Below are 26,779 nucleotides of genomic sequence, written 5' to 3'. Positions count from 1 at the left end.
GTGATCCGCCTGCCTCAGCCTACCAAAGTGCTGGGATTACAGGCATGAGCCACCACGCCTGGCCTCAATTTTTTCACATAGTATTTATTGTTATAAACTTTCCTCTTAATACTGCTATTGCTGTATTCCATAGATTTTGGCATGTTGTATTTTCATTTTCATTTGTTTCAAGAAAATTTTAAATCTTAAATTTCCTTCTTAATTTCTTAATTGACTCATTGGTCACTCAGAAGCATGTGGTTTAATTTCTACGTGTTTGTGTAGTTTCTGAGGTTCATCTTATTGATTCTAGTCTATTGAATTTGTGGAGAATATTTTGTGGCTTAAGATATAATCTATTCTGGTAGAATGCTCTGCGTGCTGATGAAAAAATGTATCTTCTGTAGCTGTTGGGTGAAATGTTCTCTAAATGTCAGTTAGGCCTGTTTGGTCTAATGTGTGGTTTAACTCCAGTGTTTCTTTGTTGATTTTCTGTCTGACTGATCTGTTCATTATTGAGAGTTGAGTATTGAAGTCCCCTACTATTATTGTATTGTAGTCTATCTCTCTCTCTAATTTAGATTTATAAATGTTTGCTTTATATACTTAGAAGCTCTGGTGTTGGGTGGATATATATAATATATATATTATGTATGTAATTGTTATGTCTTCTTGCTGAATTGACCCCTTTATCATTATGCAGTAGTCTCTTTCTCTTTTCCTGTCTTTGATTTGTAGTCTATTCTATCTAGTATAAATATAGCTACTCCTTGCTCTTTTCTTTGTTTCTAGTTGCATGGAATATATTTTTCTACTGCTTCACCTCCAGTCTAGGTGTGTCTTTATAGATGAAGTGGGTTTCTTGTAGGCAGAAACCTGGGTCTTATTTCTTTACCCATTTAGCCACTCTATGCCTTTTCATTGGAGAACCGAGTAATTTACATTCAGTATTATTATTGATAAGTAAGGACTTACAACTGACATTTTGTTGCTTATTTTCTACCTGTTTTGTAACTCTTCCTTTCTTACTGTCTTCCTCTGTTATTCCTTTGTGTTTTTTCTCTAGTTGCATATTTTAATTTGCTGCTTTTATTTTAGTGAATAAGTTATAGATTTTACACTGTGGTTACCATAAGGCTTAACAAAAAATCTTATAATGTTATTTTAAGGAGATGACAACTTATCTTTGATCACAAAGAAAATAGTAGAAACAAAGAAAAAAACTAAGAAACTACACTTTAACTCTGCCCCCTCCATTTTGACCTTTTGTTATTCTGATTTTCACATTTTTATATTGCCTATTTCTTAACAGGTTGCTGTAGCTATTATTGTCTTTGATAGATTTGTGATTTAGGCTTCATACTAGAGTTATGAGCAGATTGCACACCCTAATTACAGTATTAGAGTGTTCTTGGTTTTGCTGTACACTTAATTTTACCAGTGGATTTTATATCTTCAAATGTTTTCTTTTTGCACATTAGTGTTTTTTTCTTTCAGGTCAAAGAACTCCCTTTAGTATTTCTTATAAGACAAATCTAGTGGTGCTGAATGCTCCCAGCTTTTGTTTGTCTGGGAAAAACTTTCTCTCCTTCATATTTGAAGGATAGCTTTGCTGGATATCGTATTCTTGGATGGTAGCTTTTTTTTTTTTCCTTTCAGGATTTTGAAAATGTTATTTCACCTCCTTCTGGCCTGTATGGTTTCTGCTGAAAAGTCTGTTGCCAGATGACCTGGAGCTCCTTTATGTGTTATTTCTTCTTTTTCTCTTGCTGCTTTTAGGATTCTCTCTCTGACTTTTGAGATTTTATTATTATATGCCTTGGCGTAGTCTTACTTGGGTCAAATCTGGTGTTCTCTGACCTTACTGTATCTGGATATTTATAGCTTTCTCAAGTTTTGGAAAGTTTTCAGTTTTTATTTCCTTTAATAAGCTTTCTATCCCTTGCTCTTGCTCAACTCCCTCTTGAATACGAATAATTATTAGATTTGGTCTCTCAAGGTAGTTTTTTATAGCTTGTAGACAATCTTTGTTTCTTTTCTTCCTTCTTGTTTTTTTAAGAGACAGAATTTCTTTCTCCCAGGCTGGAGCCCAGCTTCAAATTCCTGGGCTCAAGTGATCCTCCCACCTCAATTCCTGAGTAGTTGTGACCACAGGCATGTGACACCATACCCAACTAATTTTTTGTTTTTTGAGATGGAGTCTTGCTCTGTTGCCCAGACTGGAGTGCAGTGGTATGATCTTGGCTCATTGCAAGCGCCACCTCCCAGATTCACGCTGTTCTCCTGCCTCAGCCTCCCTAGTAGCTGGGACTACAGGTGCCTACCACCATGCCCAGCTAATTTTTTTTCTTTTTTTTTTTTTTTGGTAGAGATGGGGTTTCACTGTGTTAGCCAGGATGGCCAATATCTTGGTTATGATATTATACTGTAGTTTTGCAAGATACCATTGGGGAAAAACGGGGTAAGGGTTACATGGGATCTCTCTGTATTAGTTTTTTATAATTGCATGTGAGTCTAAAATTACTTCAAAATAAAAAGTTTAATTAAAAAAAGTAATATGTGTACCTGGTTAAGCATATTTAAGCAGTATGAAAGCATAAATGATGGAGAAAAAAGTCTCTCCTCTGCGGTATGCACGCTTACCCTGGGCCTTTCCATAGAAATGACAGGTTTTATTTTTTTTTTTTTGGTATCTCCTTCAACAGATATGAAATGCATGTATTTGCATTAATATATGTATTTTCCAAAAAACAAAAACCAAATAACACTCTATAATATAGCTCTTCACTTTGACCTTCTTAATTTGTCTTAGAGCTCTTTCAATGTAGGTACACACAGATTTACCAAATTCTTCTCAGACAGATAATGCACTTAAATAAAGATGTATCATAATTAATCTGCCAAGTTACCTTATGAAGGGGATTTTATTTTTATTTTTATTTTTTGAAGGGGATTTTAATTGCCTCAAATCTTTGACTGTTACGAACAGTGATGAAGAAGAGTTATTATATGGATGTGTTTTTGAACTCATATGCAAGTTTGTTTATAGGTCAAATTCCTAGAAGTAGAATTCTGAGTCAAAATTATGGTCATTTTACATTTGATAGGTATTATCAGATTCCACCAAAGAAGTTAAACCTTTACATTTTCACAAGCAGCGCAAAAGAGTGCCTATTTCCTTATAGTCTTAGCAAAAGTGTATTTTCCAACATTTTGATCTTTACCAACTCATCAATGAAAATTTTTCACCTTTTCATTTGTATTTCTATGATTATGATTGAAGTTGGTCATTTTGTCGTATGTTTAAAAGTGAATAGGTTTATTTTCAAACTAAGTTTAAATGACAATAACATTTTTTTCCATATATAAGGATTTGGGGTATGTATTTTTTTTTAACTGCATAACCTTTTACCAATTAAAAAATGTTCTCTGTCATTTTAAAGTTAGGAGTCTATAGAAGTGTTCTTCAACTTATTATTTTAATTTTCATTTTGTTTATTCTTGTGGATTTAAACAGATTTTTAGGTGTTAAGTCTAGTATTTATGTAAGTAATCTGACATTATGTTTGACTTGTAGATGTATACCTCAGTTTCTGCATTTATGCATGTGCAAAGTTAGGTATGACAAGAAGTCATACTTTAGGGCAGGTTCATAGCCCCAGAGCACAAACTGGATCATGGTGAAATTTGTTAGTAAGTGAACATTATTTTTGCCACTAGCTGCCTCAGCATTCCCTCTCTGGACATTTTCTGCATTATGTCCTCTTGACAGGAAAATTAACTGATAATGCATCCTGGTCTTACAGCTAATAAACACTCAATTAATTAATATGTGCAGGCACAGTCATGAGCAGAATCTTCTGAGGTAGTACAAGTATGTCCATATTTTGGATGCAGAAAGTAAAGCATAGTTTTGCACAAATCACACAGTACGTTGTACAGTCAGAATTTCAGTGAAGGTGATCTCACTCTAGAGCCCTTGCTGTTGACCCCTGTGCATACTACTTCCCGCTCTTCTCATAGTTCCCAGTTGTGTGTCGAGACACCCCAGGGTTACTGTGGGATATTTTAAGTTTTCGAGGGAAACACAATGTCTCCTGGATGCACTACAGACTACTAGCTCAAGGTGGCTTAACATTTCAACATTAGATCACACTCCATTTCTTTGGATGATATGTCTTTGCAAAACTGTGTTTTCAGTAGCACTGTGATAAACAGCAAGAGTTACACAAAAATCAATATAAAACAGGAAATGAGGGCGACAGTTTCCAATTCCAACATTTGAGAAGTTGTGCAGTGCCCAACATGTACGTATATCCCATTAGTAAATAATTGTGGTTATAAAAAATGACATAAAATACTATTTTTTTCTTTCAGATTACCTGTATAAGTTCCTCAAATGGTTACTAAAGTGTTAGGAAATAAATATTTATTAAGTTGTTTGGACCTAATTACTTAATACATAGGATTGTTAGGTATTCTTTTTGTCCTAAGGATGCTATGAAAATACTTCTCAGATACGAAGCATGCCATGAACTGAGAAAGTTTGGGAACTTCTGCAAGCACATCAGGTGGTGGCAACTTTTTTTGTGTGTGTGTGACAGAGTCTCACCCTGTCACCCAGACTGGAGTGCACTGGCGCAATCTCAGCTCACTGCAACTTCTGCCTCCCAGGTTCAGGCGATCCTCCTGCCTCAGCCTCCCGAGGAGCTGGGATTACAGGCACGCGCCACCATGCCAGCTGATTTTTGTAGAGATGGGGTTTCACCACATTGGCCAGGCTGGTCTTGAGTTCCTGACCTCAAGTGATCCATCTGCCTTGGCCTTCCAGAGTATCGGGATTACAGGCGTGAGCCACTGCCTGACCTGGTGTTAACTTTTGAATGATGAGGTACATAAATTTGGAAAGGAGAGCTTTATATCTCATACAGGGTTGCAGCCTGCAAGGTGGCCATTCTGACAGGCTGGGAAGCATAGCCTCTAGTCAGAAGCCAGAAACAGACACTTCAAAGGAGGGGAAAAAGGAAATAGGAATTTAGGCTGAGTGGGGTGGCCAAATGTACATGTTTAATATTCTATGAGAGGAGTCATGAATATTTGTAAAAAGAGAAACGTGTGCATGTACAGTGGAACTTCATACCTCTTCATGAGTTGCATGTAGACTGGCCAGAACCACTCTGTGATTGGTGGTCTCTTATCAGGAAGGAGTGCTGGTCAGTTGTTTTGTTGAAACTACAAAAGAGGGTGGAAGCAGTCAAGATCAACAGTGGAGTCTTTTGAAAAGGTTGATTTTTGTTTAGCCCTTAGGAAGAAAGCGTTTTGGCAGTTAACAAGGGAAGGGGTATAATGGGATGTGGTTGTTGATCTCCCGTGCTGTCCTGGCCGATAACTCAGTTTTCAAGGTTACTCTGGGGTCCTCTTGGCTGGGAGAGGGTTCTTTCAGTTGCTTTGGGGGGATTTGGATTTTTATTTCTCACTAGTATGCAGAAAATAATGGAAAATTTTTTGGCACAATATGGGAAATCAATAATTCATAACTCTTACTGTTGTCACACCAATGCTAACGAGTTAAGTATTTCATAGTAATTCTCACATAAGTATTTCATTCGAATTGAATGTGGAAAGAATAACCAAAGGGAGTAACCTATAGGCGTGCATTCTAGCAGGTCTAAATCGTGATGGCTTGTGATGCTTTCATGGTGCAACAACCAACACAGAAGACTTCCGTGACCAAATGTATGGGGGTTTAACCCCACACACTAGCAAGCAGTCAGTTATGCAGCAGACACTGGTTGATGCAGAATTAGTGTTCTCCAATTCAATTCTGACATTATCTATCCAGAGGTAGCATCAGATCCCACAGGTTGAGGGCTCAGTCCAAAAGACTGTCCACCTCTTGAGATACCAGATGCAAGTCCTGGCCGCCAGAATTTCTGACCAACTGGCTTCAAGCTGGGGTTCCCATGATCTCCTCTTTGGGTTTGATTGGTCTGCTGAAGCAGCTCACAGAACTCAGGCAAACACTTATGTTTACCTGTTTATCATTAAGGATATTACAAAGAATACAGATGAAGAAATATGTAGGGCAACGTATGGGGGCAGAGGCACGGAGCTTTCATGCCCTCCTGTGTGCTCCATCATCCAGGAACTTCCAAATGTTCAGCTGTGTGGAAGCTCTCCAAACCAAGTCCTTTTGGATTTTTATGAAGCTTCGTTATGTAGGCATGACTGATTAAACCACTGGTCATCAGTGGTCAACTTAACCTTCAGTCCCTCCATCCTCCCCAAAGGTGTTTGTGTGGGTGAGGTTAGTTTGAAAGTCCCAGTCCTCTAATCATGCCTTGGTCTTTCTGGTGACCAGCCCCCATCATGAAGCTGCCTGGGGCTGCCAGCTGTGGTCAATCAGCATACACAAAGACATCACTTTGGAGATTCTAACGATTTTAGATATATGCCAGGAAACAGGATTGAAGACCAAATACATGCTTCATGGTATCATAGCAGGTGTCATAAAATGATGACCTAGGTAAAAGGTATTCTGAATTATATCTGGGATCTGATGAAAATCATACCTATCTCTCAGGTTTGTTGTGAAGATTAAGTGAGTGAGTCTAAAGAAAAGTGCCTGGAACATAACAATCAGTGAATGTTAGATATTATTCATATTTATTATTATTATTATCTGTTATTCATCATCATCATTGCTACCAACGTCTTTGAAAGATACATATTTCACTTGCACATCAGAATCATCAGCCCATTGTAAACATGGACAAAATTGTTTGATGGTTAGTTTTTAAGACTAATAATCTAGGGTGCCATTGAATCCCCCCCCCCCAGTGGTTTTTTAGGCCCATCCTTAATTGGCTTGAACCCAGTTAGAGGGATTTCTCTTGTGAACTCTTTGAACCAGGATTTTACAGAAGACTGATCTGATAAATATTTTCTGAGGTCTCTTTAGGCCCCCCAGTTGTACATCTATTTGGAATAGCCTAGGGAAAGTTTGGAAACAAATTGAAATTTTCCTTCATTTATCTGATAGATAATAAGTTTTACTTTTCTCATCTGTCCTGGTATTCATGACGTGTATTTTGATACTTTTGACATAAAGTTAATATGCCTAGCTCATAAAATCTCTTACTGGGACAATCACCTTTTAATAGCACCTATAAAATGTCACTTTGTATTATTAAGATATTTGTATCTTTAGTATCTTTATATGTCTCTTTAATATCTGTTAGTTTAATATATGTTATTTTTGTTATCATATGTAAACCAAAAAGCATCCAAGACAGGTCTCAATTTAGAAGTTTATTGTGCCAGGGTTACAGATCATGACCTGTGACACAGCCTCAGGAGGTACGGAGAACATGTGCCCAATATGGTCGGGTTGTATCTTGATTTTATACATTTTTAGGGGGACAGAAGTTACAGGCAGACATCAATCAATACATGTAAGTTATACATTGGTTTGGTTCAGGAGTGTGGGACCTGGAATCAATATAAGGGAATATGAGGGTTGTGTAACAAGTAGATGTAGAGTGGGTGGTAGCAACATATCAGCTGACTCCCAACTCTAACTGCATCTATTAAAGTGATTCAGAGTTTCAGAGCTCAGGAGAATGGGGTTAAGCTAGGTGCTCGCTGATTACGTGAACTGTGTAATTCAAAATGTAGTGGGGGCTTCCAGGTCATAGGTGTATTCACAGATTTTCTGATTGGCAATTGGTTTAAAGAACTAAATTATTTGAAGACGTAGAATCAGTACAAAGGAATATGTGGGTTAAGATAAGGGGTCGTGGAGACCAAGGTTCTTACTATGCAGATGAAGCCTCCAGGTAGCAGGCTTCAGAGAGAATAGATGGTAAATGTTTCTTATCAGACTTAAAAAGTTGCCAGATTCTTAATCTCTCCTGGATTAGGAAAAGACCTGAAAAGGGAAAAGGTTTTGCTACAGAGTGTAGATTTTCTCCACGAGAGACAGCTTTGCAGGGCCATTAAAAAATATGTCAAATAAATATATTTTGGGGTGAAATACTTTGGTTTCATTCAGGGTCTGCTGTCATGTGGTGCTATACTAGAGACAGTTTGGAATTTGGTATCTCATTGCTACAAAGAGTCTATTTTGTCAGTCTTAAGATCTCTGTTTTAGTGTTAATGTTGGTCAGTTGTGCCTGTGTTTTAAAGGGAGGAGGATATAATGAAGCATGTCTGACCCACCCCCTTTCCATCATGGCCTAAGCTAGTTTTCAGGTTTGCTTTGGAATGCCCTTGGCTGAGAAGGGGGTCTATTCCATTGGTTGGGGAGATTAGAAGTTTATTTTTCATTTATACATGGTATTTCTCCAAAGGCTAGACAGGACGGATATTATTTTCATTTAACGGATGAAGTAATTGAGATCAGAAAGATACATGAGTCATCCAGGATCATAAAGCCAAGTTATGACAGATCCATGGCTAGAAGCATAAACCTTATTTCCAGTGTAGAGCTGTTTTTATGAACCTCTCTGCCTCACACCTTAAAATGGGGATCAAAACATGGGATTACTTAGAACTCCTGGGGTTGACTCTAGGTCCCATCTTTTGATCTTGGGGAAATAATTTAATCTCTCTGAGTCTTTATTCCTTCATTTGTGAAATTAGATAGTAATAGCACTGTAATTTTCCAGTGGGTTTGTTCTAATTAGTATTGGAAGCAAGATTCAAATCAATTGTCTGGTTCCAGAGTCTGTGCTCTTAACCACTAGCCAGTCTAACGATTGTCATCATAAAGGGATAAAGGAATATAAGGCTTATGTAACAAGTAGATGTAGAGTGGATTGTAGCAACATATCAGCTGACTCCCAGCTCTAACTGCATCTTCTAAAGTGACTTGGAGCTTCAGAGCTCAGGAGAATGGGGTTAAGCTAGGTGCTCACTGATTACATGAACTGTGTAGTTATTCAAAATGTAGATGCCAAGTTGGGAAAAAAACTGAGATTTTTAGAAATGTCTTTGTTCTAAAGTATTTTTTAAAGAGTGCCAGAAAATTTTATTTTATTTTTCTTACAGCACTGGGAGGTGTTCAGAAAAGTTACAGAAGTTTTCATTTTAGTCCCGGCACTTCTTGGTCTCAAAGGAAACTTGGAAATGACATTGGCATCCAGATTATCCACTGCAGTAAGTTTTTTCCTACCTCAAATTATGTGTGTTACCTATACTGTTTCTCTCTGTTAAGGGAAACTTGTATCAGGAAAATATTTCTTTCTCTGATATGGTTCTGCACTTCAGGGCTGTGCTAAGTAATTATGCCTGATATCATATTCTGAAAGATTGTCTCATCTGATAATTATAGGCCCTCTTTTATCCCAGGAAGTAGTTACTTGCCTCCTTTGGTGCCAGGACATTCTGGTATTTATCATCAATGTTAAGGCATGGGGTAAATCAGATATTGAGATTCTTTGTGGTTCGATGGTTGATTGATTGATATTTAAACTTTCTGTAATTGTAGAAGTAATACATGCTTATTATAAAACTAAAGAAAAGTGAAAATATAAAAAAGAAAATCTAATTATCCACTTAGATGTAACCTCTACTAATATTTTGATACAGATTCTTCTATACCTGCATATGTATACTTAGATATAGTTAGGTATATCATAATGCAAATACATACTGTGTATTCTAAAAAAGAACTAGAATTCTGTATATTCTCTTTTATAATGTGATCTCCATTCAAAAATACATCATGATCATCTTTCCATATCAGTAAATGTAGATCCGTGTCATTATTGACTATGTACTTTTCTGTTGTAATCTCTATTACAGTTTACTTCATCATCCATTACTGGATGTTTAAGCTCCTTCTAACAGTCTTCTGTTATAAACAAAGTTGTGATGAATATTCATTCTTGTACAAATATTTTTCTGTTCTTATTTTTCTAGGGCCAATTCTAGGATTGTAATTACTATGCAGAAAAAAGAAATCTGTACTTTTAAGTCTTTAGCTACATATTGCAAAATTATCATTCAAAAAGCATAAAAAATTAAAAAAATACTGCCAGTAGCAGAGTTCTGAGTTATTTTTAGAAGCTCAAAAGGACATTGTTATCTTATTATAACGTTATTTTGGGGTTTGCCATCATGGAACCAAGTTATGGTTAAAACCCCGTAGCCAGTAAGGTTCACTTCAGAGAGCCATCTGCCTATGAAATGCTAGCCAAAACTTAACTAAGTCACCAGATAATGTTACTAATTGAAATTCCTTTAGTATATAAAGTTTTTTTCCTTTAAAGAGGATAGAGCAAGATAGAGTTGATCCATCTATCAGTTAGGAAAAAATTTAAGTGTCTAAAGGCAACCAAGAAGTGGGAGCTGAAAACAGTGCTGTTGATGGGAGGACTCTCCACCCTCTGTCCCACTTCCCCTCTCCCCCTTTTTCCACCCAGGCAACTGTCAGTTTCCTAAAGTTTCTTGAGTAAAGCAGATGCTTGGAAAGAAATGCATCAAATAATGTTTTATTAATGTTACTAGTTTGCTTCATTGTTTCTTTTTTTTGGAGACGGGTCTTGTTGTTGCCCAGGCTGGAGTACAGTGGCGTGATCTCAGTTCACTGCAGCCTCTGCCTCCTGGGTTCAAGAATTCTCCTGCCTCAGCCTTCCAAGTAGCTGGAATTACAGGCATGCACCACCATGCCCAGTTATTTTTTGTATTTTTGGTAGAGATGGGGTTTCACCATGTTGGCCGGGCTGGTCTCGAACTCCTGACCTCACGTGATCCGCCTGCCTCGGCCTCCCAAAGTGCTGGCAATACAGGCGTGAGCCACTGTGCCTGGCCTGGTTTGCTTAATTAAGGGAAAATGGCTCATGTACCCTATGGAACTTTGTAAGTTCCTTCCTTATATAGTATATGAAAGGTCATATAGCTATATTTGCAGAGGACAATAATGAAATATCTGGTACTAGTGAGCTCTTATTATATGCCAGGTCCTTTGCTAACTGCTTTCCAGGGATATCTTATACCAACCCTATGGAATAAACACTATTATCCTGCTTCACAGAGGAGGAATTGAGGCTTAGAACAGTTGAGTAACTTTCCTGAGGACACAGTTCTACATATAGTGGAATAAGTCATATTCCAGAATAAGTCACATTCCATTCCTTTTACCTGCACAGAGTAACTCTGTCAGAGTTTATAAAATCAGTAAATAACAGCAGTAACAAAAACCTAATAACTTCCCCATGTACCTTGTAAGAATGATCTGCTAAGGTCTTGGTCTTAGCACCAATACATAATATTTTTGGTACTTAATATTTAAAATGTTTAAATGTTGTTCCGAACATTATTATTTACAGATATAATACCTTTCCGTGTAGTTAGTTGGTAAACTATAGATGATGTCTGGGAGTATCAGTCAGCCACTTAGGTAGAGCCAAACTCATAGAGTAGAATTACTTTGATAAATTCACTTTAGTTTATAGTATGTAGTCATTATAATTATTGAATATTAAAAGGACTGAAAAATAATAGGAGCTCCTTGGGCTAGAGAAGAAAAGTATACAATGAGCCTCGAATATCTTGTGGTGCCGGAAAGTAAAGAAGTGCTAAAAAAAAAAAAAAAAAAAAATAGGGACATGACAAAAGGATAACAAGTGACATACTGGCCAGGCCAAATCTTGGAAAATTGGAGCCATACAATAGATAATGAGAGTTACAGGTTATATATAACCCATGGAATAAAATAAGAATCCATTAGTCTATACATGAATAACAAGGCAGGCAAGGTCTCTGCTGTGATGGAATTTGCATAAATTTGGATATCAGTAAGGGAAGTGAAGAAAATCAAACAGGATAATGTGATGACGGATGATTCCTGAAGGCTATTTTATACAATGTGGTTGGGAAAGACTTCTCTGAGGAGGTATATGTAAGCTGGAACCTGAATAGTAAAAGTGAGTCAGCCATATGAGAATCTGATAAAAAATCAATCCAGGTTACTATTGTATTTAATAATTGTAACAATGTCAAATATTTATAAGCATTCTAGACAGTTGGGCTTTTAACATGCTTTTTAAGCATGTTAAATGCTTTGTTAAAAGCATTTTAAATGTTTTTTAAGCATTTAATAGATGGGCTTAGGGTGGCAATACAAATGGAGACCTATGTAACATATGTCTACATAGCTTAAAATTATACAACAAACTTATACACTTAAACATTTTCTCTTTCTGTCTACCTTGACAAATATATTCTTAGGAAGACCTGGAAGTCCAAGATCAGAGTTAGAATTTTTGGACTTCTTGGGTTCTGTTTTGGAACGTCGTGTTGTAGAGAGAGCCACTGAGCCACCCCCTGGTCTGAGGCCTGCCCCAATTCCCTTCCCACCCTTGGCAATATGTGCTGCACTTTGAAAGACCTCACACATACACCAGGCCCCATGTCTAAGCTCCATCTACACCTCCAACAAACACCCATCCCTTGGCGCTCCTGGGGTTGGTTGGCACCTAGTGGTGGCATGGTCTGCCTTCAGGAACACTAACTTGAGATACCTTGGTCTCAGGTATCTGGAGCATATGGTCTGAGATTTTTTTTTTTTTTGAGACGGAGTCTCGCTCTGTCGCCCAGGCTGGAGTGCAGTGGCCGGATCTCAGCTCACTGCAAGGTCCGCCTCCCGGGTTCACGCCATTCTCCTGCCTCAGCCTCCCGAGTAGCTGGGACTACAGGCGCCCACCACCTCGCCCGGCTAGTTTTTTGTATTTTTTAGTAGAGACGGGGTTTCACTGTGTTAGCCAGGATGGTCTCGATCTCCTGATCTCGTGATCCGCCCGTCTCGGCCTCCCAAAGTGCTGGGATTACAGGCTTGAGCCACCGCGCCCAGCCGGTCTGAGATTTATATTTGTTCCTGTATCCCAGTATTTCCTTATATAATGGTGACATTTAGTGTCAGCTGAATGTTGATTTCAACATTTGACCATTTGGCATCCAGCTGCAATGTGTGTCAAGTATATCTCTAGCTTTTATCTTTAAGAAGAAAAAACAAAGAAACTTTTATGTAGTCTTACTGAGATTTTGAGAATTAGTGAAATTATATGCATGTGTTTCATCTTTTCCTACTTCTATTATGTTATAAGAACTGGTGGATTACCCTGCGTAGATAGAACTCAATCCAAGAGGCTTTTTGGCAGGAGATAGAGAATGAAGAGGCCTTGAGAAACAAAGGCGGGAAAATTTGAAGAAGAAAGTTATTTGAATGGGAGTTAAAAGGTGGCTTTAGTTTCATTTGTTGGAAAATGAACTTTGCTCTGATAAATATAGTTAAGCATACAATAATTTAAGCAACTTGATAACTTTGGCAGGAAAAGTGAAGTTTTGGCTAGCTTACCTCAAAGAAAATATTTCGAAAGCATTGTTCTTGAGCATTATCCAGAATTTGTTTAAATCCAAATAATAGATTTAAAACACCAGTCTGTTTTGAAATAGGCCATGCTATAGGGAATCTGGTTAAAAAACAATATGTTGCAAATGATATTTGCTGTTTAATGTGATCACCTACTACCATTAAACCTGAATGAAGGTGAATTTAATCTTTTTTTAACCTTAGTTAATTTGTTGTGGTGTCTATATTTTACATTAGGTATTATTCTCAAATGTCTGGTTATATGTATCTGTCCATATTTAAGAGAAGGAGTCTCCAGAGCTGATTAGAAGCTCAGCACAGGGGAGAAACTTGCCATCTGTGGTCCCTACTCTGCTGCAGGGTGATCTAACAGCCTTTCTTTGGAGAGGTAGGGGTAGAGTTGCTAGATTCCATAGATTGAGAGCTGTGCTACTGATTAGAAGATAGTTCAGTCAAGGAAATAAGAAAATGTTATAAGGAAGTAAGAAAACGTAAATAAGAAGCGTTGAGGCCATTTGGGATAGGAATGTCCCAGGCAATGCAAAGGGCCAGAGGCAGGACTGTTGTTGGTATGTTAGATCAGTAGTTCTCAGTGTGCTCTTCTGGTCAGCAGCATCCGCAACTTGTTAGAAATACAAATTCTCAGCCCCACTCCAAAACTACTAAATCAGAAACTCCAGAGGTGTGGCTCAGCAATCTAAATTTTAACACACTCTCCAGATGATTCTGATACACGTTGAGGTTTGAAAACCACTGTGTTAAATAAAGAGCATGGAGGCCAATAGGGCTGGGACCAAGAGAGCCAGGGGGCACAATTTTAGGGGATGAGCCAGAGACCAGATTATATATGGATTTGCCTACTTTGTGAGATAAGAAACCAATGGAAGGTTTTAAACAGAGGAGTTAATGTGATCTGATAGATATTTTTTAACAGATTAATTTGACTACTGCGTTGAGATATGGGTTTAGTGGGCCAAGGACTGAAGCGGGGAGACTGGTTGGGAGTCTGTTGCAATAATAGGTTAGAGATGATATTCAAGATGGTAACAGTGAATGTAGTGAGAGGTACTTGGAGTCCAGAATTAATTTTCAGAGAGAATCAACAGAATTGATAGATGGATTAACTGAAATTAAACACTAGGACCCATCACTAAAAATTCTTTCTGGATCTGAGAGGGGTAAAAGCAAACAAATTAGTAGATGGGAAAGTAGCAACTTGTGGTGCCAAGTTATGATAACATGGTGTATTCTTCTAGTTTATGGTGTTTTGATTGCTTAGAGAACTAGATCTCAAGTTTGCTGGGTAGAGAACTACAGTTCTGACAGAATGCTAGAGAAGTGTTGGGTGTATTTCAGTTCTGATACTCTATAGGCTGTTAAGAAACTCTAAGTTAATGACTTCTTGATTGCAAAATCCCCAAAGCCTCATCTTCTTTGAACTCTTCACCGATTATTCTCTAGTTGAAAACTTTATAGCCCTTGGCTTTGAGAGAGACCCCACTGTCTTCTCATTCTCCCAGCTCTTTCACCACTGCTTGTCAGTCTATGTCTTTTGTTTTTCTTTGCTCATCCTCTACATTTGAGGTTTTCTTGAAATTTTAGTACCTTGTTCTACATGTTCTTCCTCAGTAATTTCGTGGAGTCCAGCACTGCTTGCACATTGCTGTTCTCAGATCCATATCTCCAGACTCTTTCCTGACTTTGAGAGCTGAATTTTCAGTTGCCTGTTGGATACCACTCAATACATTCTAAACGAAACTCATTAGTTTCTCTTATTTCCAGTTATACTCTTTTTTCTGTATTTCTTATCAGTTTATTAACATTATCAATCATCTTGTCCCTCTTCACTCTCTATCCAGTTACTGTCCAGTCTATGAATTCTGCGTATGAAAGTCCTCTTTCTTTTTCCTTATGCCCCACCTGTCACCACCTTAATTTATTTGCCTGTTGTCTATAATTGGGACTACCGAAGCAGGTTTCTAACTGTACTCAGTGGTTCCAGGGAGAAGGGTGAATGAGTATAGTTTTTTTATTTTTTTTAACTTAAAGGAGTCACTATTTGAAAGCTGTTTTTTTCATTTACGTGCCAAAAAAATGCTTTTGAACATTTTACATTTTTTATGTAGTATTTGTTTTCACTTGTAAAATTAGGAGAAAAATAATTATAGCTATAGAAGGCCAATCAATGGTTACTTTAATCTTTTGCTCCATTCAAGGGTCCTTTCTCATTTTTTTGATTATCTGAAGGAGAATCAGGATAAATGAGCTTATAAGATTATAAGGAAGGCCTTTGGTAAGTATAAACATAAAGAACTTAAAACATAAGATATCATAAAATACAGTCTACTCATTCAATCTGTGGAAGGTCAGTTGTTTTTAAAGCTTGTTATTCTATAAATCTAAAGACTAAACATTCACAGATAAAAAGATATTTCAATAAAATAGTTTTCCAGCCTGGGCAATGTGGTGAAATCTCATCTCTACAAAAAATAAAAAAATTAGCTGGGCTTGGTGACACACACCTGCGGTCTTAGCGACTTAGGAGGCTGAGGCAGGAGGATTGCTTGAGCCCAGGAGGAGGAGGTTGCAGTGAACTGAGATGGGGCCACAGCACTCCAGCCTGGGCAACAGAGTGAGACCCTGGTCTCAAAATAAATAAATAAATAAATAAATAAATAAATTAAATAAATAAATAAAAGAGCGTTTCTTATTTACAAGGGAATTTAAAAAATTGATTTGCTATCCAAATCAGCTTATCTTGCCATCTTACTTTTGAGTCAAACTTGTTTCTTATTTGTCTAAAGGTCATTGATGATAACTTTGGAATAATTTTTTCCTGGGTTTAATCTTTTCAATGCTATATAGAAATTATAGTGGTATACAGATATAATAATAGCTAGTATATAATTTTTAGAAAATAGAACCAAGTACAATGATTCTATAAATTGTTGAGTTTTTCTGTTGTTTGAGGTCTAAAATTTTCAGCTTTTGAATGTTAGGTATAAAGGAGTCAAAAATGGTGTTCACTGCCCTAAAGACAGTATTTTTTTTTTTTTTTTTTGAGACGCAGTCTTGCTCTGTCACCCAGGCTGGAGTGCAGTGGCACGATCTCAGCTCACTGCAAGCTCTGCCTCCCAGGTTCATACCATTCTCCTGCCTCAACCTCCTGAGTAGCTGGGACTACAGGCGACCACCACCACACCCGGCTAACTTTTTGTATTTTTAGTAGAGATGGGGTTTCACAATGTTAGCCAGGATGGTCTCGAACTCCTGACCTCGTGATCCACCCGCCTTGGCTTCCCAAAGTGCTGGGATTACAGGCGTGAGCCACCACGCCTGGCCCCAGTATTTTTTTTAAAAAAAGTTTGTGAAACTATTTCCCAGGAGTAAATCACCTAGCATGATTTGATTAGTACTTTTCTACTCTAGGCAAAACTGATTTCTATTGCCTCAAACCTCTTCTCAGAGAACACTTGATTATCTAAATTATTTAGTAACACTCTACCTTTCTCATTCATTAATTGCAAAAACATTTTCTGAGCCCTTACTATGTGCCAAGCACTGCTGTGTATGCCAGGAGATCAGTAATAAACAAAACAGAAAATATTTCTGCCTTTGTTGAGCTTACATTCCAGTGGAGGGATATGAGGGATATGAAGAAGCTGGCAAAATCTCTTCCCCTAATAATTTTAAGTTAGATTTGCAATTCATATTCTAAAAGTTCTAAAATAAAGGCAAATTAAAACCCAGATAATGATATTAATAACTATGGCACTATTTAGTTATAGTTACAATCGCAGTATTATTTCCTAAATTTGACATAATTCTGCATGTTCTTGTACAACTTGATTACTAGATACAAATGGAATTGCATATTCCTGTTAGTTCCTCACTTTTTTTTTTTTTTTTTTTTTTTTTTGAGACGGAGTCTCGCTCTGTCACCCAGGCTGGAGTGCAGTGGCCAGATCTCAGCTCATTGCAAGCTCCGCCTCCCGGGTTCACGCCATTCTCCTGCCTCAGCCTCCCGAGTAGCTGGGATTATAGGCGCCGCCACCTCGCCCGGCTAGGTTTTGTATTTTAGTAGAGACGGGGTTTCACCGTGTTAGCCAGGATGGTCTCGATCTCCTGACCTCGTGATCCGCCCGTCTTGGCCTCCCAAAGTGCTGGGATTACAGGCTTGAGCCACCGCGCCCGGCCAGTTCCTCACTTTAAAGTATCTTTCTTAAGTTATAAATATCAATTCCTAGCCATAGCTTTGTGTAGTAGAACTACTTATGTGTAATCGAAAACTGTGACAGTCCACTAGGTTTTTAATCAATTAGGGTTTCCTCCCCACCTTTTTTTTTTTTTTTTTGCAGCTTTATTGATATATAATAAACTGCAATTTTAAAGTCTACAGTTTGCTGAGTTTAGATATATAATATATACCTGTAAAAACTACCATCATAATCAAGAAAAGGAGCATATATATCATCTCTGTATATTCAGACAGATATTTGTGTGTGTTTTTTTCTGTACAATGTTTTATTATAAAATATTTCAAGCATACAAAAATATATAACAGTGTTTCTAATTCTAATTAATGGCAGAATGAAATGGTTGGGTGAAGTCTCCAGAGATTAACAATTATAAAATCTAGAAAACTATTTGAAGGCAATGGAAAGTGATCTGAATCTGGTAGAAAGTAGCATTTACCTTTAAAAGACTATACTACAATGAGTAAGAATTGCAAAGTTAGTGATGTTTTTGCCTGAGGGAATTCCCCTATCTTTGGATATCATATGGCAGAAAACTGATAGTCTTATTAGCTCAAAGCAGAGTTCAGAGCTGGCAGAGTGGCTGGGAATTAAGGAAGGAAATTCTAGAATTGCAGAAAAGGGGAGACCCAAAATCTGAGTGTAAGATCTGATGAAATATTTGGCCAAGTACTAAAGTGCGTATGCATAGGAATAACCTCAATGAGTCTGGTAACAACAACAACAACAACAATAAAGTAGGCAGAAATGTGAGACGAGCCTACACTTGAAAAACAAATGTACTGGTTAAGATTTCTGTGTTTGGTGACAGTCTTCTGTGACCTATGGATAGCTATAGTGGCAGAAAGTTGAAGTTTTAGTGGCTTGGATTATCAGACGACAGTGTTGGGAGCTGACAGAGCATATGGAAACTTATAAAGGAATCTCAGAAGCAAGAGAATTGCATGGAGAGTGAGCCCTGAAATCTGAGCATAAATTGTGCCCAAATCTTTGGTGGTGTAGTTTGCTTAAAGTGCACAGGTACAGAAGAGACTTTCAAAGGGCTATACTAAAAGGCATTTGTTGGTAGCTGAAAGAACCAAGCAGAGAGATGAGCTGCTTCACTCTATGGGAGAGACAAAAGCCTGTAGTGTGAGTCTGGGCAAGTTCACTGCCTATTAGAATGAAAGCTCAATTATCATCACAAGAGCATAACAGGATCCAGAGTCACTACAACGATATTATCTACACTGTCTGGTTTTTAACCCAAAATCACTAGATGTGGAAAGAAACCAAAAAGTGTGATTGATATTCAAGAAAAGTATGATTAATATTCAGTTAATGAAAAATGATTCCGATTGGGCCCAGATATTAGATTAATAGTCTTTAAAGCCACTAGTATGAATATGTTCAAACTAAAGGAAAATATGTTCAAATAATAGACAAATATGTTTCAATGAGTGATCAGATAGGGAGCCTTAAAAGAGGACTAGTAAGTATAAAAAAAGAATTAAATGGAAGGTCTGGAGTGAAGAGTGCCATTTTGCTTTCCCACCATCAGGTCAACTAATCTAATATCCGTAGACCTAGCAAAGGCCTTTATGCCAGCAATGAATGAGAGTTCCTGTTACTCTACATCATCACCAGCATTTGGTATTGTCAGTGTTCTGGCTTTTGGCTACTTTAATAGGTGTATAGTGCTATCTTGTCTTAATTTGCATTTCTCTGATGACATATGATATGAGCATCTTTTCAAATGCTTATTTGCCATTTGTATATCTTCTTTGGTGAGGTGTCTGTTAACATCTTTGACCCATTTTTTAAATTGGATTGTTTATTATTGTTGAGTTTTAAGAGTTCTTTGTGTCATTTGGATAGCAGCCCTTTATTAGATATTTCTTTTGCAAATATCTGTTTTTAAATAAAATGATTATACTGGCACTATATATTCAGTGGTAAAAATTTGAAAAATTCACTAAAGGACAAAGTAAAAAATAGAAATTATCCATACACCGAACACTTGGAAGTAACAATGGTAACTTTCTGTTTTTTTAAAAAAAATCTGTTTTTTTGCACATATAGTTAATACATGTTTTTTAAGATAATACATCAATGAAGACTTTCAGTACCTTTGTCTCAAGTATTTATTCATTAAACATATTTTTTCTAGTATTAATTGTAGTGGCTATATTTATAAATCTATAATTTCAAGGTCATCCAAGACCCCTTTTATATGTAGCTCCAATAAATCCTAAGTCTTGCTCATAACTAATATGTCTCAGTGTCAGATCTAAGTAACGTCTGTTTATGCAGAAGAAGGATTTGGGGGTTATAAAAACTAGAGATGACAGTTTCTACCTAAAGGCATTCAGATTCAAAAATTTTGAAACCACTGTGCTGGCCACACATAACACATCTTCAGGCTCTGGCCACCTCAGCTCTACTCTTTCCCAAAAAATTAGTTGATGTCTCTGCAAAAATATTAGTCTATTTTTCTAATACTTTAAGATATACATAATTTAAATAAAACTGGGTTATACAGAAGTCTTCACTAGATCATGCCCTATTATATTTTATCACCATCTAAGCTCTTGGTTTGTCTAGCTGGGCACCATCAGGTCAGCTAATCTAAAAAAGTAGGTCTAGCAAAGGCCTTTACACAGAACACTCATACTTCTCCCTCTCCACTTTAGAAAAAACTTAGATGGCTTATACTAACACTAAACCACTGGACAGTAGGATGGGTCAGCACAACTATTGGTGTAGTTTTTACAAGATGGAGGCAACAAAATCAATTTTCTGTGTCCTGCCATACCTCTATCCACATGCCAATGCAAGCCTATACTATACATATTTTCCCTAACAAGGTAAATTTGGGGCAACATTTCTCTTTAGTTTACTTTTTAAAAAAATCTTACTCTGGAAAATCTTTGCTTTATAAAAAAAGTTATTATTTATAAATATATTCTACATTTTATTTTTTATTTTATGCCATACATTGTTTTAATTTGTTATTTATTGTTTTATCTTAGACTAAGAAGAGTAAAGATTCAGAGACTTCTAGATTAGGAAGGGACTCAGAGAGTGTGATCTTCATTTATAAAATAAATTAATTGATTAATGCCACTCTAGAGATCATGAAAAAAAGCAAACTGATTAATTGAAAAAATGATGCTGGGTGTGGTGGCTCACTCCTGTAATCCCAGCACTTTGGGAGGCCAAGACAGGCAAATCACTTGAGGCTGGGATTTCAAGACCAGCCTGGCCAATGTGGTGAAACTCTGTCTCTACTAAAATACACGAATTAGCTGGGCATGGCGGTGGGCACCTGTAATCACAGCTACTTGGGAGTCGGAGGCAGGAGAATCACTTGAACCTGGGAAGTGGAGGTTGCAGTGAGCTGAGATCATGCCACTGCATTCCAGCCTGGGTGACAGGGTAAGACTCTGTCTCAAAAAAAGAAAAGAAAAGAAAAAGAAAAGAAAAGGGTCACTTTGGGTTTGGTCAGGAAAACAGAGCCATGGTATGTATTGAATCAATAGGGAATTTAATAGAGAAATTAGGGGTTACATGATTGTAGGAGAAGTTGGAGAAATGAAGATCTGTGGTAGGAAACTCAGAGAAACTGCCTGAAGCCCTGAAGCAGGAAAGAAAGCCATGCATGCATTACAGCAAGGAAGTCTGGACACCTGTGTGTCTGATCACCTTCCAAAAATAATAGCCTCTGCTTCACTGGTGACTTCCAAGTCTTAGGCAAGTTCTTCTCACTGGTAGACTGTTACCTGAAGCTATAGGGGAGGGGATTTTGGGGAATGTAGTTACAAGCCTTAGAAGGGACTGGTGGTGATAGTGCCAAATTAATGTGGCACAGTTGCAAACCCAATTCATAGCACTCATTCATTCTCTAACTCCTATCTTTCTTGATCTTTTCCTAGACCTGAATATGTGTATGTCTCCATTGGTTATTAAGCAACCCTGGAGTCTTGATGTCTTATACTTTTTCATGGAATCATTTTAGATTGCTTCCTATAGATAAGAGTTATTATATAGATAAGAGTTATTTAAAAATAAGACTAATTTCACTCATTCCTATTTCTTGAACTCTAAACCTGAGGTAGGTTCACTCTGTAAACATTGCTTGTACCTTATTACTCTCTTGAGCAAAGCCCCAGGTTGTTAGAACTACAAACATGAATTTCACCAATGATTTAGATTCCCAGTCTTAGTAAAGAAATATGTAAATAAAGACTGCATTAATAATTATTCTGAAATACTGAGAAATCTCAATATTTGCATTTGCTGGGTGCTTTGAGACTAAAGTCCACAGTGAGATTACAGAATAGAATCTGTTTTCCAGATTGATAGAGGAAATGTTTATATAACTCTTAACCTGCTTGTCTAAAGCCAGTGACCTAAACTGTAGTCTGTACCTGGTTAAAACTACCCATGAATACAACCCTTACTTACCTTCCTCTTTATCCATTTTTCTATAGATCATTTGAAAGTCTTTCATGACCAAGCTCATCATGAGTAATTGAAATGCAACTCAGTGTAGTGTTTTTACTAAATGATCGTTCATTGCTTTCCAAACAACTACATTAGAAAAACTTGGCAGATTTGGAAATATACTTTTTGAATCCTAAGTGGTTGAGAAATATGAATTAGCTCACAGAGCAATTGAGTATGTAAGTGATAATATTATTTTGGAGAGTGTTCTTCCATTTAGCAGAAAGATGTGTAAAATTTAATAGTTGAGGTACATGATCAAAATTTATTTGTAAATTAATGAATTTTATTGCTAACAGTTTTAGTCATGACTCAAATATAAATTGTATACATGTGAATGATTTGTTTATATCTTGTTTTTTGGGTCAATAATTCTTCAAGTTACATTAGTTTTATAATTTGGAATTAACTGCTAGTGGATCAAAATTATGTAATTATTTCCAATGGACCTCAATACACAAAATTTGGCATACTAAGATGATGCATGATGATGCTAGTTGTAAGTTAACAACAGTAAGTGGGTAATACTAATGGGTCCACTAGTTCTTGTAAGACAGGTAAGTAAAAAAAAAATTTTTTCTCTAAACATGTTAGGCAAACCTAGCATTAGCTGAAAGGCTGGTAGTGAATTCAGAATTAATTTCAAAGCACAATGTGAGCTCATTGGATTTACTGAATAATTATTTGGGGCTTTAAGATTTCATGTGCTGTTTGAACACAGCACAGAGCATGTAGATTTTCTTCAGTGATACATGAAAATATCCATTTTAACAGGTAAATATTGGAAAGATGGATTCGCCCATTGAAAAGTGGAACCTAATAATTGGCAACCTGGCTTTAAAGCAGGTAAGTGGTACACATATTTGTTTACAGATCTTGGGTGTACAAATTTTGAGTGTTATCTATAAGATTGTTGTAAATTTTAGTACTGTGAGTCTACCCTTTGTTTTCAGATACACCAAAACAGTAATTTAGTACCTTGAAAAAGTGATGGAGTAAATGGATACCCATGACCTCTGAAAGCTATTCTTTGTTTAGAAACTAGTTTTAAATATGAAAATATATACAAAATATGGAAAAAATATACAAAATATTGTCTATCATAAGTGTGTGATAGAGCCAGAATTTGCATTAATATATCTGTTTAGTACATATTTAACACTTCATTAAGTGCTATTTTTTTTTACTTTGCTATTTAAAGATAAACAGTTCTTTTCTATGTATTATGGTCAGATATTTGTTTGTTTTCCTTAATTTGTTAATGTTACTAGTATTAATATACACAATACAGTAGTTTACCAATTACATATACACTGAACTGTGAAGTGTAGATTGTGTATAATCTACAACTCTTTCTAACCTTAGGTGAATATCTCTTTTTCTTCTTCCTTCACCTTCTCTTACCCCTAAGACTGAAGACTGCGGCTACCCCTAGTAATTCTCTAGCTAATGTGAGCTTAGGGAATGCACACTAATTTTGATACTAGCTCAGCTAGGACATAATGTTGTGAACCTGGTTGCACGAACAGAATTTCATGTAATTCAAGGACAAAGAAACAAAGCACACTTTTTGAATATGTGTATAAGTGCTTGTGAGATCACAGACGTGGAAATAGGAAAATCTGCGATCTGACCTCAGCTTTAACATTAAACAATTTATAACCTTTGTTAATCGATTTGACTTTTCCGGACTTCACTTTTCTCTTTTATTTTTTTTTCTTTGAAATAAATTTTTGTTTTATTTATTTATTTTTTTTTGAGGCCGGGTCTTGCTCTGTTGCCCAGGCTGGAGTGCAGTAGCGCAATCATGGCTCACTGCAGCCTTGACCTCCTGGGCTCAAGTGATTCTCCCACCTTAGCCCCCTGAGTAGCTGGGACTACAGGTACGCGCCACCACGCCTGGTTAATTTTTGTACTTTTGTAGAGAGGGGTTTCGCCATGTTGTCCAGACTGGTCTTTTCTTTCAATTTTTAATTTTTGTGGATACATAGTAGGTGTATATATTCATGGGGTACATGAGATGTTTTGATACAGGCTGCAATGCATAACAATCACATCATCTAAAATGGTATATCTGTCCCCCCAGCATTTATCCTTTGTGTTACAACAATCCAATTATACTCTTGTAGTTATACTTTAACGTAAAATTGAATTATTATTGACTGAAGTCACCTTGTTGTGCTATCAAATACTAGGTCTTATTCAATTTTTTTGTACTCATTAACCATCCCTACCTCCCCCACACTCTCCTACTACCCTTCCCAGCCTCTAGCAACCATCCTTCTACTCTCTAGCTCCATGAGTTCAATTGTTTTGAAATTTAGATCCCGCAAATAAGTGAGAACATCCAATGTTTGTTTTCCTGCTCAGCTTATTTCACTTAGCATAATGACCTCCAGTTCCATCTGTGTTGTTGCAAATGACAAGATGTCATTCTTTTTTATGGCTAAATAGTGCTCCATTGTGTATAAGTACACATTTTATTTATCCATTCATCTGTTGATGGACACTTAGGTTGCTTCCAAATCTTGGCCATTGTGAACAGTGCTGCAACAAACATGGAAGTGCAAGTATCTCTTCAACATACAGATTTCCTTTATTTGGGATCGTATACTCAGCAGCAGGATTATTGGATCATATGGTAGCTGTATTTTTAGTTTTTTGAGGAACCTCCAAACTGTTCTCCATAGTGCTTGTGCTATTTACATTCCCACCAACAGTGTACGAGGGTTCCCTTTTCTCCACATCCTCACCAGCATTTGTTATTGCCTGTCCTTTGGATAAAAGCCATTTCAACTGGGGTGAGATGATATCTCTTTGTAGTTTTGATTTGCATTTCTGTGACCATCAGTGATGTTGAGCACCTTTTCATATACCTGTTTGGATTTGTATGTCTTCTTTTGAGAAATATCTATTCAGATCTTTTGCCTGTTTTAAAATCAGATTATTAGATTTTTTTTCCTATATATTTGTTTGAGCTCCCTATATATTCTGGTTATGAATCGTTTGCCAGATGGGTAGTTTGCAAATATTTTCTCCCATTCTGTGGGTTGTCTCTTCACTTTGTTGATTGTTTCCTTTGCTGTGCAGAAGGTTTTAAACTTGATGTGGTCCCATTTGTCCATTTTTGCTTTGGTTGCCTGTGCTGGTGGGATATTACTCAATGTATTTTGCCCAGACCAATGTCCTGCAGAGTGCCCCTGATGTTTTTGTGTAGTGGTTTTATAGTTTGAGGTCTTAGATTCAAGTCTTTAATCCATTTTGATTTGATTTTTGTAGATGGTGAGAGATAGGGGTCTCATTTCTTCTGCATATGGATATCCAATTTTCTTAGCACCACTTATTAAAAAGACTGCCTTTACCTCAGTGTATGTTCTTGGCACTTTTGGAAAAATGAGTTCACTGTAGATATATGGATTTGTTTCTGGTTTCTCTATGCTCTTCCATTGGTTTCTGTCTGTTTTTATGCCAGTGCTGTCTTTTGGTTACTGTAGCTCTGTAGTATAATTTGAAGTCAGGTAATGTGATTCCTCCAGTTTTGTTCTTTTTACTTAAGATAGTTTTGACTATTTCGGAGTCTTTTGTGATGTCACATAAATGTTAGGATTTTTTTTTTTCTATATCTGTAGAGAATGTCTTTGGCATTTTGGTAGGGATTACATTGAATCTGTAGATTGCTTTAGGTAGTATGGACATTTTAACAGTATTGGTTCTTCTAATCCATGAACATAGAATATCTTTACACTTTTTGGTGTCCTCTTCAATTTCTTGCATCAATATTTTATAGTTTTTTTTTTTTTCAAGACGAGTTCTTGTCCTGTTGCCCAGGCTGCCAGGCTGGAGTGCAGTGGCACGATCTCAGCTCACTGGAGCCTCTGCCTCCTGGGTTCAAGCAATTCTCCCACCTCAGCTGGGATTATCAGGCACACCACCATGCCCAGCTAATTTTTGCATTTTTAGTAGAGACGGGGTTTCACCATGTTAGCCAGGCTGGTCTCGAACTCCTGACCTCATGTAATCCACCCACCTCAGCTTCCCAAAGTCCTGGGATTACAGGTATGAGCCACTGTGCCCAGCCTGTTTTATAGTTTTTATTGTAGAGATCTTTTATGTCTTTGGTTATTTCTAGCTCTATCTTATTTTACTTGCAGCTATTGTAAGTGGGATTAATTTCTTTTTCAGATTATTCACTGTTGGCATATAGAAATGCTACTGATTCTTGTGTGTTGATTTTGTATCCTACAATTTTACTGAATTTATCAGTTCTGATAGCATTTTGGTGGAGTCTTTAGGTTTTTCCAAATATAAGATTATATCTTCTGTAAATAAGGATAATTTGACTTCTTTCTTTCCAATGTAGATGCCCTTTCTTTCTTTGTCTTGCTTTAGGTAGGACTTATAGTAGTATGTTAAATAACAGTGGTGAAAATCTTCTCTTCTAAATATCATCATTGTATTAGAGATGTCTAAGATCTTTTTCAGCTTGAAATTGTAGGAATCTATGCAGGGTTAATAATCAAAATATTTAACAACCAGTAGAGTACTGTAAATAATATATAAAATTTGAAAATATATTCCATTTATTTTTAAATACCCTAAACTCTTACAAAGTAATATGAGTTGTAGTATAAATTATTTGTCAAATTATTCTAATAATTTTCATCTCAGCTTTTCATTTGTCCTC

The 26,779-nt window shown here is 36.8% G+C and overlaps 1 protein-coding gene across 7 annotated transcripts in view; it reads left to right on the top strand.

Annotated features, from left to right (window-relative positions):
- The window catches only part of SLC41A2 (solute carrier family 41 member 2), a 147,433-nt gene that overhangs the window by 36,577 nt on the left and 84,077 nt on the right, over positions 1–26,779 (top strand). For 6 of the 7 annotated variants that reach the window (XM_017895330.1, XM_017895325.1, XM_017895327.1 and 3 more), the window contains exons 3-4: positions 9,031–9,138; positions 22,870–22,941. In XM_017895330.1, the coding sequence (XP_017750819.1) occupies positions 9,031–9,138; positions 22,870–22,941 (180 nt within the window). Of the gene's footprint in view, positions 1–9,030; positions 9,139–22,232; positions 22,275–22,869; positions 22,942–26,779 lie in introns of those variants that run through there. The other variant, XM_017895331.1, reaches the window with a different exon arrangement.

The sequence above is a fragment of the Rhinopithecus bieti genome, unplaced genomic scaffold, assembly GCF_001698545.2.
Source record: "Rhinopithecus bieti isolate Rb0 unplaced genomic scaffold, ASM169854v2 scaffold_24306, whole genome shotgun sequence".
In the NCBI taxonomy this organism is placed as follows: Eukaryota; Metazoa; Chordata; class Mammalia; order Primates; family Cercopithecidae; genus Rhinopithecus; species Rhinopithecus bieti.
The sequence above is the reverse complement of the archived record's forward strand: the minus strand, read 5'-3'. Positions and strand labels throughout refer to the sequence as shown.